We start from the raw sequence: 13,933 nt of genomic DNA, 5'->3' as shown, positions 1-13,933 counted from the left end.
TTGTATCAGGACTAGGAGTATGGTGTTGAGTTCATGCATGGAAAGCTCTTAGAACAGTGTTAAGTAATTTAAGCACCACACAGAAGAGTCAGCAACAACTACTATTATTTTTGATAACACCATCATTATCATCACCATCATCACATTATTATTACAGCCAACCGACTAACCCTAATGAATTAATTTTCTGGAAAAATATAATTTTAATCAGAGTTAAAAACCAAATTATGAAAATGAATATTGGGTACACTATTGAGGATATTGGGTAAAATAATACTATCTCAAGTAGCTGAGGGTCAGAAAGTTTAATGTGAAATTTTTCAATGAAAAGTTATAAATAGCTCCAGAAGTTTGAGAATTGAAATTTATCAGGAAACTGAAGAGAAATGGCCAAACAGAGAAGAGGAAAACCAGGAGGATTTAGTGTTACACACACCTGGGGGAGAGATTGTTCTAAGAAAGCAGGAATGGTTAGTAGTGTGGAATGGTGCTGAGAGGTCTAATAAAACAACTAAAAATGCCATTTGGGTTGGGTAATTTAGAAGTCTGAAGAAAAGAAAGAATAAATGTCTGTTGGTTCTTTTTGCTGAATCTTTGAATTCGTATATGTTGTTATAATGTTATGTACAAGTTACATTATAATACTATTTTATGCCCATCTTAAGTCCTGACAGATTTGATTGGTTTTACTTGGCATTGTTATATTTCCAAATTGTGTATGTATTAAACTTGATGAAAAAAATACTTCAGTAGTTAAGATTATAAGAGAATCCTTTGACTATTATGTTGAATGACTTCCAAAATTATTGGAATCCTACTGAAAAGTGAAAAAAAAAAAGCAATTATTTAGTTTCCTTAGATACTCAAATTGATTCTTGACTAAAACTTTCAACCAATTTTACGGAGCAATGGTTGTGTACCAGGCATCCTGCTAGATGCTGGAAACACTGAGATGAATAACAGGGATAGCCTCACTAAATAAAATATGCTATGACCCACTGATCTGATACAGTTATCAATCAATCACTCAGGGAAGTTGCTGAGAGGTCCCAAAGGACTGTTGGGATCTTTAGAGTTGAACTCACTGGCAGAAGAGTAAAGGTGGAGAGGACCCTGGAGACGTTGAAACTGACAAATGGGATTTTTTTTTTTCTTTCTATTTTCAGTGCTGACTTAATCATGTTGCCTTGTCTGTCAGTACTGAATCAACTTGACAGGAAAGTTTGTACTCTATTTGTTTTCTCTTGGTTGACATTGGTCTTTCATTGATTTGTCATCTCAAACACTGACCAGGTCTGCTCCACTCTATAACTGCTTTTATTATGAACTGCTTTTACAAATCAAAAAGGAAAAGCTTTTTTTTTTTTTTTTTTTACTTAGGCAAAGTAAAAATAGGAGTATTACTTAGGAGTACTGTCTTTAAAAGAATTATCAGAAAGCTATCTTGACATTCATAAAAATATGACTCATAAAATGTGTGTGTGTGTGTGATATTTTGGCTTGAGGTCAAGTGTAGGACTAGTCTTTATTGCAAAGGAATGCCATACAGCATAAAGAACAAGGGTATTAGAGTCAAACTTAGGTTCAAATACTAGTTCTGCCCTCCCTGGGTGATCTCAGGCAGATTTAACTTCTCTACATCTTGGTTTATTCAAATGGTCCACTGGGATAGCAATAGTTTCCTTACTGTCTTGTGAAGACTAAATGAGACAGCTTGTCTACTATCTAGTAGCTGCTCATTTGTATTTTTTTTTTTTTTTTTTGAGTTGGAGTCTCACTGTCACCAAGGCTGGAATTCAGTGGCACACTCATGGCCACTGCAACCTCGGCCTGCTAGGCTCAGGTGATCTTTCTGCCTCAGCCTTCCAAGTAGCTGGAACTACAGGTATGAGCTACCACACCCAGCTAATTTTTTTTGGGGGGGGGGTTTATTGTAGGGACAAGATCTCACCATGTTGCTCAGGCTGGTCTTGAACCCATGGGCTCAAGCAATCCTCTCACCTCAATCTCCCAAAGTGCTGGGATTACAGGCTTGAGCCATAGTACCTGGCTTCGTTTGTATTTTTTAAAGTTTATATTTTCTTAAACATTTTCTTTATTATTCTAAACCTATTTTCAGAATTATGTTTTAAATATAAAATTTACAGATGATTTTAAGTATGACATTAATGAGTACTTATCTATGATGTAATATAATTTTGCATGTACTATTTATTTACTTATTTGATTTTCGATCCAGCTTACTCTGAGAACACAAGTAGATGAATAAAAATAATAACAAAAAGGGAAATGTGACTATTGAAGGAAACGATTTCTTTGGAAAATGTGATCACTTTTTCATGATCTTAGATAATATGAATCTATTTGTACCAAGAAAGCTGTAAAGGTGGTTACTTACACTTTAACTCTATTGGAGTGTATACAATTACTATGATTGAGAATAATAATAATAATAATTTTCTAGTTGAGACTCATAAAGGAAAAATGTAATACATGAACAAATAGTTCATTTAAGGAAAGTAATTAGAGACAATCCCTCAGATTTAGAGACAATCCCTCAGATTTACAGCTGGGAAAATGAGATATACAGAGTTTGAGGTAATGCTTTAGCAATTCTATAGAATGGCTTTCTTGTTTTAATGTCTATAGATACTTCTGATTTTGAGGGGCCTATGAGATAGAATTTTATTAACCCTTTCCAAAGATTAGCTTAATAAATACTTTTTGGTGACTTTGGTTTATAATCTAATACCTCTGTGGTAGGTGTTGCCCTCAAAATTTTAAATATGGTAGGATTCACATGGAAATTGGGGGATGTTTATATTTGTGAATTTCTAGAGATTTGGAGATGGAGAGGAGGACATCAGAAGTAAGAATTAAGGTGGTTTCTGACTTCTCTCTGTCAACTGAAGTGTGGATTGATTGTCCCTTGAAAGAGAGAGCACTTGCAGGGCCATCACTATGCACCTATCTGCAGCACATGATACAAGGTTACCATTTTAAATTTCAGGTTCAGGATGTTATCCTCTGCTCCAGGAATAGGGTATACGTGACAATTCTGACGAATGAATGAATCAGGAGTTTTTGTTAAAAAACGTGTGTTGCTATGACAATTTGCAATGTCTTCCCTGCACAGAAACATCTGGGATATTACTGATTACCTCAATAAGACCAAAGAGAAGGTCAGCCCAAGTCTCTACTACAATAAAAAAGGAAGAGTTGCAGAAAAAAACAAATTTTACTGCTGATGAATGAGTACTGCCTATGATACTAGATGAAAACTTTGATTTATTTTGATCCTCAAAATAAATGCATTAAATATTACTCATCTCCATCCTCATCCATTCACAATTGTGTTCATTACATTTCTTCATAGAATACAAATGTTAAATGTGTTCAATGAACCCTGATTAGAATATTCTTATAATGACTTACCTGTTCTCCCTGTCTCCAACCCAACAATTTTCCATTTAACAATCCATCTTGTTCACTATCACCTGTTTTGTTTTCCTATGGCTGCCTACAATCCTCCTCCTCAAATTTTCATAATTTCTTGATGTATTTATCAAGGTCATTTATGAAGTTCAGGTCCTTGATGTTCTTCTCTCTCAGATATGCCTTCATTTCCCTTGGCAGCTTCTACAGATTATTCAAGGGCCATCATGCAACCCTTCCTTTTTATTGTAGTAGAGACTTGGGTTGACCTTCACCCACCTCACCACAGCTAGAAATGATTCCACCCTTTTCTACCTTCTTCTGGTTCTTGTTTTAGGTTGCTTGTGCTGTTCATTGCCTCTAAGACACTATTGACAATTTAACCACTTAACTATATGACCTTGAAGTGTTACTTAACCTCGGTTTCTTCATCTATGGGATAAAGAAGTGAGATTAGAGTCAAATTAGTATTGTGGGCCATATGGTCTTGGCTACCTAACTGCTATTAGCAGACAAAACTAATATGCAAACGAAGGAGCATGCATAGAATATAAAATTTTATTTACAAAAACATGCATCAGACCAGATTTAGTCTGTAAATTGTAGTTGGCCAATCTTTAGAATATGCTGTAATTTCTGAGTCTTCTTCCAGTGCTAAGATTCCATGAGAAGGTAAAAAGTCATTTATATTCTGAACATGAAGGAAATAAAGATAAAATTTTCCCTTAATGTTTCTCTTTATATCAACTTATTTAATTGACAATGATAATGATGGAAGGTTTTGGTCTTTGCTCTCTTTGTCCCCAGTACATTTCACATGGTTGTGGACATTGTAACAGGTATTCTGTTAGCACAGTAAATGCAAAAGGATGGTTCTCTCAGGTACAAGCCAGATTATTTTCATCGAAAGCATAAACTGGGCACAAACTTTCATCAATTTTTTTCCATATTTATTTTTATAGGTCAAATTACATGTGATATTATACTTGCAACCTTTTTACTTTCTGATATATTAGGATATGGCTGAATGAGGAATATGGCAGGTACTGACTGGTGTTGTTTGGATAATTAATTAATATTAGGAGTACATGATCACCTATGATATTTTCATGCAAAAAATGACATTTCAGAAATCTTCATCTGCTTCTCCAATCTATAATAGAATCTGTAGCATCTTGGCAGAACATACCAATGGAAATATCTGCTCTTAGTTTTAGTAAACCCTGGTTTGATTTACATTTTGCTTAAGTAGAAAATGAAAGTGTGGTGGGAAATTCCCTCTTTTCATTTTTCGTTCCCATGATGTCTATTTTTATTCATCTTTGATCTAGCATTAATTAGTACTTTCTGATAGCTCTCTAACATTTTAAACCCTGCTATACTCACTAGGCATGAACATTTTTAAAATGAAGTTCCTAAGCATCTCTGGTAGAACATTCATAAGAAAATAAAAGCCTGACTATCTTTGCCTCATCTTTACTGCAGCTATCTTTCAAATCTTTGCATAAAGGAAGATTAGCCTTTATCTGCAGTCTTACCTCTAAAAACAAAGTCCTATATCCAGAGTAGCCATATCATTGTTATAGACTTAAAGCCCATCTGGTGGTTTCTTTATCCTCGTATTCTATCTGACTTTCATTTCCTTAGTAAGAAGGGCTGGAATTTCATATCAGGCTCTAGGATGTGTTTGCTCCCTGTTTTGCTCCAAAATTTCCTGTTCAAGTAGGCTGTACTGCATGAAATGGAGTACTACAAGTCCACTGTTTAGAAACTGATTTGTATCTGTCTGGATCTATATTCACTATTACAGAATTGGTCTGCCCAGAAAATATGAATTTGAGTTCCTGTTATCAGTTTATTATTGAGTACATGCTGAGAACCTAGAAACAGCAAATCTTCAAAAGCATTGCAGCATTTTTGTCTGAGGAGTTCTGCCACAGTGTTGTATACCTCCTACCATCAGAGTAAAACAAATTTTAAAAAATTATTCTTGTTATTCAAATTTTTAGATGGATGTGAGACCAGCTTTAAGAAACACAATTCCTAAGCAAATATTGCCTCAATATGATAATTAGAAAATAATTATTCTCAACATAGAAATTCACTCTTCAGAAAGCTTTTTTCAGTCTTTTGACAATCAGTTTTTCTTGGTTCCTAGGTTTGTCACCTGCCAGAAATCCAGTAAAGTCATGAGTTTTAAAATTCATATCCAGAACCACTATCTGCAGAGAAAACCTGCAAGAAGGTGAAGCAATTCTGTAATTACAGTGTGAAGCAATGATAAGCCAACCTGATAATCAGGAACATATCTCTGTATAATGTGGGGTGTACCTCAACTAGTGCACATTTGATGCACCTATTCATTCAACCTTGAGATCCTGGAGTTAAATTTGACTCGTCCTTCTCCCTTTCTGTCCATGGAAATTGGCCAACAAGTTCCATGACTTTTACCTCCAAAGTAGCTCTCATTCATCCTGTGCCTTCCTATTCATTCTCACTGACTCAACAAACACCTGTTTAGGGTCAACTATGTGATAGGCACTATCCCAGGTGATGAGGATACAACTGTTAGAAGAATAAGCAATATGACTTTAAGAGTCTCTTATATTCTTATTCAGAATTTCATTATTTCTTGTTTGAACTACAACATACATCTTTTGCTTCTAGCCTGCTCCTGCTGGAAAATATACCCTGTACTAACACCACCACTGTCCTAAAAAATAATCAGGATCATGTCACATGCCATATCTGGATGACTCTTTATCACCAACTAATAAATGCCAGGCATCATAGCCACGAGTGCTCCTTATGGTCTGAGCCACACCTGTCTTTCTAAATTTCATAACCATTCTCCAGGTACACTGGAGTAAGTGCTGCTCTTAGAATAGGCCGAAATGGGTTTGCATGACTTTCTTGTGACTTTGTACCTACTGACTGTGCCTGAAATTCTGTACTCCAGTTTCAAGAAGGAATTCCTACTCAACTTTGAGAAGGAAGTCATTTTTGCCCTCAGCTGACAGTTAATTTCTTCATTTGTATCCAGTAAGAATTCTCAAAAAGTGCTATTTTTAAAGTGGCACTTGTAGAATTCTAATTATTTGCATTCTTGTTTTTCATTACCCAGCATCACTCTCATTAGGTTGTCAGCTTCTTGAAAGTAAAGGATGTGTCTTCTTTGAGCTAACCTGTAGTTTGTTGAATAAAGGCAGACATTAATAGATGAAGTACACAAGAGATTCTATGCTTCCCTTAATGTGGATATTTATGAGAATAGAAATATTACTTTAATAAAGTTGTTTCTTCAGCTTTCTTATTTACCATGTCTAATATGACCACCACTGGATATATGGACCTCAATGGCAAAATCTACAAAAACCATGGGAGATTAAAAAAAAACCTATCATTTAAAATCTTACCCAAATTATTCAGGTCCAATAATTTTACTGTCCAAATATAACTTAAAATATGGCTTAAAGAAGTTTAGCATTGTTTAGCACAGTTATCTAAAAAGAACAATACCCTCTTTATAGGGAACAGGCATAAAGATCTTAATAACCTTAGGAATAACAAATCATATATTATTCTTTTATGAATGATAAATACCTTCCTGTGCAGAAACTTTATAGTCTTTCTGTGAAAACTTTTCATATTATATAAAAAAGTAGTGTTTCTAGAACTACTGAAAAATGAGCATATTAGATGAATTCTGAAGAAAGAGCTTAGATGGTCATGTGCATTGAGTGAACAGTGTAACCATAGTCTCAATGTAGAAAGGCAAGAGGGTACAGACAGCACTCAGGCATCCTCAGGGAATGGGTCACAGGGCTAAGAACTGCCCAGATTATTTCAAAATCAGCATTTTTTCAGATGTCACTAAATTTTGAGAGGAGTGTTACTGATAAATCTTAACAAATCATTGAAATAATTTAATTTAATGAAGTAGAATAAATTCAAGAAAGCTAAATAAAGTTAAAATTAAGTGGATTTTCTTGAGAAAAAAAAAAAAAAAAAACCAGTCTGAAGATCTCTCAAGCTTCTAAACCCAGAATACTGGCAAGGTTATAGAAACAATCACAGCAGAGTAAGGTTCTGGTCTGTCCAAACAAATGTCTGTAAAAGTAATCTTAAAATAAAGAAGTATATAAAATGGGAATAGAATGCAAATAGTTATGTTTAGAGAAAATATAAATGTAATGAAGGTCCTCACGTCCTCAAAGACAGCCATTGACTTACAGGGAAACATTTGTGAAAATACATGCATATTTCTGGAATTTTCAGCCTGTTGGTATAATAACAAGCAAAAGTACAGCATCACAATTCAGTAACATAAATATATTAGGAAAAAACGCCTTCTATAAATCAAGCACAGAAAATCTCTCTCCTGTAAGTGAATGATATGAATATTCTTTATTTTAGTATTTATTTATTTTGAGTTGGAGTCTCATTCTGTCACCCAGGCTGACCGCGGCCTTGAATGTGCCATTGTACTCCAGCCTACTTCCCCCTCAGCTTTCCAAGTAACTGGAACCACAGTTGCGTGCCACCATGACACAGAGACAGGTCTGCCAAGTTGCCCAGGTCGCTCTCAAACACTTGGGCTCAGGCAATCCTCTCACCTCCACCTCACAAAGTGCTGGATTACAGGCATGAGCCACCATACCTGGTTTATTTTAGTTTAGCTCAAAATTTTGACCACATGAATGTGGTATAAAACCAAATAATTTGTCCCAGTCTGTCAGAGCATGGAATATTTAGAAAACAGCTGATATAGTTTGGATGTTTGTTCTCTCCAAATCGGATTGAAACGCGAAATGGAGGTAGGGCCTACTTAGAGGTGCTTGGGTCATGAGGGCAGATTGCTCATGAAATGACTTGGTGCTGTGTTTGTGGTGAGAGTGTTTATTAGTTGATGTGAAAATGGATTGTTTTAAAGAGCCTGGCACCTCCCTTCTCTCTCTTGTTTCCTCTCTCACCACGTGACATGCTTGTTCTCCTTCATCTTCCCCATGATTGTGAGCTTCTTGAGGCTTCACTAGAAGCAGATGCCAGCTCTATGCTTCTTGCATAGGCTGTGGAATGTGAGCCAAAATAAGCCTCTTTTCTTTATATATAATTCCAGTCTCAGGTATTTCTTTATAGCAGCGCAAAACTGTCTAATACACAACCCATAGGTCTAGTTCTTGACAACACTCCACTGCAACTCTGTGAAATATTTGAGTACCATCTTAGGAATTATCTAGAGAAGATAGAGGAGGAAAAGATAGATGATAGTTGCAGTGCAAAAGTTAAATCCTGTGATGGATGAACTTTGCTTGTCGCTTGACACAGAGGCAGTAACAGAGATGAACTAATGGTGCCATGGCTTCTGTGGTAATTTTTTTCTGTGTGTGATATTTTCTTTCCATTGGAATTTTGTGTATATGTTGACATTCTTTGCTTGAAATTTTCTTTCACAAGCATCTTATTCTCTGAAACTATTAAACTCAACTGCCTTACTTTCCTTTCCCTCTCTCACCTCTAGTCCATGACTTGGATAGCTTGTTTTGCTGACCATTTTGAGAAGGCTTATGACAATCTGAATGCTGTTATTCTCTCCGGGTATGAAATTACTGCTGTTTTAAATAAGCATCTTAAAGTTATAATATGCATGTTTCTTGAAAAAAATTTACAACAACTTCAAAGAGTTGATAGATTTGCAAGAATTATTGCTTTTACATCATTGAAAATATTGGTTGGACAAAAATAACAAATGATAAAGAAATACAATCAGCATTTGAAAAAAAGAAAAAATAATAGTTTGCATTTCCTAAAAGTCTCCAAACTAAGGGAATTTTATTTCACTTCTAATTTATTCTGTAATACTAAAATAAGAAAAAGTATACAGCTGTGTTCTGAAGTGCCTCTTCTTCTTTGTGAGGAAGTACTGTTTTCTTAGAATTAGCCTCTGACCTGTTGGTAATAGAACCATATGTTGAATAGTTTCATTATTTTGCTGAATCTTGATCCCATATGCAATTGTGGAACTTCATCCCCCAAAACTCTGTCTCACTATCTCTGAGAGTTCTTAAAGATATCCTAAATGAGCTTGTTAATAAGTACAGTGATTATTGTACTTATTGCCTGGTATATTTTTCTTGCATGTCTTTTCTATTCCTTCTTTGTCTGACCTCCCATGAACCATCCTCAATACACTGGAGCTCAAAAAGTCTGAAAACTGTTACAAAGTAGGAAAGAAATCTTTATAACTTCGGGCTTTTACCCTAGTTTTGAGTATTATTGAAATGTTTCATAGAATATATAAAATTTTTAGTGACATAGATCTTTTAGGTTTTAATGACAAGCCTGACTTACTCCCTGCCCCCGCCCCCAACTCCAAACTCAGCTGAGTTCAGTGTGGGAGCTGAGCTTGGATGGCTCTGAGTGATAGGGAACAAATGGTACTTTCAGTTGTTAATCTTCTCTTTGGTTCTCCTCATTGCTGAGTCATTCTAGTCATGCCTGCACACATACTCCCTGATTGGGAGTTATTTCTTAGGAGGCTCCATAGTGGCTTAAGCAGGAGCATCTTCAACTTCTCACTCTTCCTGGTGAGATCTAAGATATTGGGTCTCTCCTCTTCTTATGCAATTTCAGAGTTAAATGATTCCTTAGATTCTTTTGATTTAGTCTGTGATTTTGTATTTTACGTAAATAGCTACATAACTGGTAGCCAGTCTACCTGAAAGAAAGTTTGATTGAGTGGTCAAGTCTTTGTAAAATTGTTATGATAACTATTATAAATGAGTAGAAAATGAGTGACTAGAGATTTTAGTTATGACCTATTACTTGAAGAAGGTAATGGCCTCTAAATATTTGAGGGTACTTATTATGATTGGCATTTTTTTCAATATTGATGACTTTTTAAAAAAGTTACAGGGATGTAAATACAGTTAAAAACTGCAAAATGGTTTTGAAAAGTGAGTCACATTAAACCACTCAGAGAATTTGGAGTGACATACTCCTGTATGCAGCAGCGAACAAAAAAGATATCAATTAGTACAACTACCACTCCTAACCTCAATCAGAAATGGGAGAAAAGAAAGTTGATCATTAGACTTTTTCCACACCCGAATCACTCTTTCCTCACTCTCATGTCAAAGGGTGTAAGCACATTATATATATTTTTCATCCTTTTTTACATTATAGATATGTGGGGTACAAGTCAGAATTAGCTACATAAGCAGGCTTCATGCAGGTGAAGTTTGGACCTCCAGCTGGCCCTCACTTCCCCTGATTTAGGACCAGATACCCTCTGTGATGCTACATGCCCTCCCCTTTCTTCCTCCCCTGGCAGTGTCCATTGACTGCTGATCCCTCCCTTGCACAAATGGTACACGTTTTCTTGAGTATCCTAAAAACCCTACCATAAACCTGTCATCTTTAGGCAAGACCTCCATGTTATGGTGCCATCATTCTATTCTGCACCCTATTAAAAACAGACTTCCACAAACTGACATGTTAGAAAATACTTTCACAACAAATTTGTCTCTCTCCTGGGAATGTTTATTCTGTAATGGCAGAGCATGATTTTGCTTAAAGGAGCCCTGATATTGGAATTTTGGATAGTTGGGTGATATGTAGGTAGAATTAATTATATTCTTACAGTTCATCAAATTACATGAAATGTCCTTTCTCCCCCTAAAACTGATGTTATTCAGGATGCACATCAGTCTGGAGCTACATGTCTATAAAAGAAAAACAATATAATGTATTAAGAAGAACATGTGATTTAGAGTCCTGGCTCAACATTTCCTACTGTGTGATCTTGGACAAGTCTTCATTAGCTTTGTAAATAGAATATGTTAATAATACATACCTCATGGGGTTTAGTCAAAAGGAAAAATAAAATATTGCAGGTTTAGGTCTTTTATGAGCTGCTATGTGCCACATTAAAAATGGGCCAGTGCTGGGAATATATATTTCTATTTCTGTACATACATGTGTATATAAGAATTCCACATTAGGCACAAGCCATTTTATGAAATAATATGTGTATGAATATTTTTATATAAATTCCCTCATCTACAAAATTATTTGTTTTTCCAGTATGACTTTTATCATTAGTCTTGGAAATGTTTAGTTTATACCATTTAAGGTAGAGTTTCAGAGGGCTTGATGTAAAGAGGAGAAGTCTTTTTAAATACTTTGAAACCTCTGTATCCTAGTTACCTTAGTATTTCTCTACTTTGGTCAGTGAGTTTAATTCTGAGCCATTTGGATATAAATGAGTTTATTCTATCCATGTAAATAATGTTATGATGAAGAAAAAACTATACAAGCATATTTCTGTAGGGCAATGATGACATTTCTAAGGTAAAACAAAGTGGGACAATGGGTAAATACAAAAGATATAAGAATGATAATAATCTGTATTCTCCCAAGATACCAATCAAACACTTGTAACCATACCATTATTTATATTGTTATTAATTACAGATGGGGCACACTGAGAGGAGCACAGGGGCGGAGAGAAAAATTTTGGGTATGTAACTTTTTATAATTGAATTTCTGCTGTGAAGTGAATACTGTAGAATCTTCTGTTCCTCTTCTCCCTGCTTTGTATTATTTAGTTGCATTTCAAGTTACTGTAATGTTGTTTATAACATTGGTGTTTTTTCCAGGACAACACTCATTATAATAATTTGCATTGTATTAATAATTTTCCTCAGCTCCTATTATTTCAAATTGTAACAGAGGAATCAGTATTTTTTTTGAAGTTGAGAATCAACAGGACAACTTTTTATTCCATTTTCATCTATATTAAACTTAAAGTAATGATCAAATTTTCTCATATGTGTATATATGTCAACCAACTTGATGCTTTTATGTTAGTATCATATATATGTATATATGTATGTATATGTGTGTATATATATACACACTACAGGTTAAGGTTTTCTTTCTTTTTGCCAATTCTAATATACACATATATTTGTGGAGAAAGAACCAATGTCTAATTTCAAAAACAACAGAAAAGTACAGATAAGAAACATTTTGAAGAAGATTGGAATAAATTACCCCAAATATTGTTTATTACAATGAAGTTAGTGAATGTCCCAAGTCCTAACATAATATACTTTTTTATGTAAATAGAATCAAGTCTAGGTGACAATACTTACAGAATTTAAAATTGAAGATACAAAGTAGAGGGCATATTTTAGCTTACAAAATGCTAGGTTTTAGGACTTGTATTTATCAGAGTGACTCTTAGTAGAGTTCTTCATAAGGCACTCACAGATTTCAATTACTCAAGTATATAGTTACACTTTATATTTGTCTTTTTGATATATGGAGATATTATGCTTTTAATATTCATTTTTGTATTTAAACAGCATTTTAAAATGCCCTTTTCCTCATTAAAATAAAATTTGAAGTAGTCAACAATTAACATTAATGTCCAATAGATAAAATAAATGAATTATAAAAGAGAATATAGTAACTGAATGCCTACAATTTTCTATGTGAAATTTTTATTAAATAAATTTGAACAGTTGTTCAACCTCATAACAGTATAATATTTAGAGACAAAAATAAGTTCTTTGAATAATGTATTTAACTCCCAACTTTTAGCATATTTCACCTTATAGCCCTTTGTTGAGTGGCTGATTGAATGTGCAGAGGAAAATGTTTTGTGGTCCTCTCATCTTCAACCTGATCATTTCCACCCTAGGGTCCCATAGGTGGTGTACATGTATACACACACACACACACACACACACACACACACACACACACACGCATGCTATTATACATTCATTTTCATATATTTAACACATACATGCACATAGTTCCTTAAGTTACTTTTGTTACAGTTATTATCAATTCTGAACTTACTACTTTTCAAAAATTTTCCAAGAATATTTTATTTCATAGGGCTAGGGACAGGATTTCTTTCTGCCATGATTCTTTTGGATAAACTATTGAGTGTAAGTGGTAGGAATACATGAATCAGACTGAAATTTAGGATATTTTACTAAATTGCACATTTTGGTAGGTTTTTCCTGCCACTAAACTGTTTACTCATATCTGACCAGGATCATATTTGCTATATTTACCAATGTATCCCAAGGGCAAACTATTGTGACTGGTCCATGATGGGAATATAAACTTTTTAAAATAAAATAATTAATGAATAACTTTATGCATTCAGGATAAAACTAATCAAGTGATTACTATAATTTATTTATATAAAACTTAATAGTGGTTTAATTAAAATATAACATCTTTAAGTACTGTCGTACTGTTTTGTAAATAAATGTAAAAGGTCTGAGATAGTATCTCAGAGATATGGGTATATCTATATATGAATATAGATATAGATATAGATGGAGATGGAGATGGAGTTGGAGACATAGACATAGATATAAGAGGGCCCCCACCAAAAACCAAAATTATCTTTGGGAGGGTGGGCCCCTTGTATTACAGGGTTCCTCCATTAGATAAGTATTCTAGGAACCCA

At 34.5% G+C, this 13,933-nt stretch overlaps 1 protein-coding gene across 1 annotated transcript in view; it reads left to right on the top strand.

Annotated features, from left to right (window-relative positions):
- TINAG (tubulointerstitial nephritis antigen) overlaps positions 1–13,933 on the top strand; it is an 88,854-nt gene that overhangs the window by 64,522 nt on the left and 10,399 nt on the right. The window contains exon 10 of the mRNA XM_008063923.2: positions 11,911–11,956. Within this exon, the coding sequence (XP_008062114.1) occupies positions 11,911–11,956 (46 nt within the window). The remainder of the gene's footprint in view (positions 1–11,910; positions 11,957–13,933) is intronic.

The sequence above is a fragment of the Carlito syrichta genome, unplaced genomic scaffold (assembly GCF_000164805.1).
Source record: "Carlito syrichta isolate Samal-C Ts95f unplaced genomic scaffold, Tarsius_syrichta-2.0.1 Scaffold307141, whole genome shotgun sequence".
Taxonomy (NCBI): Eukaryota; Metazoa; Chordata; class Mammalia; order Primates; family Tarsiidae; genus Carlito; species Carlito syrichta.
This window is presented reverse-complemented; position numbering and strand designations above follow the sequence as displayed.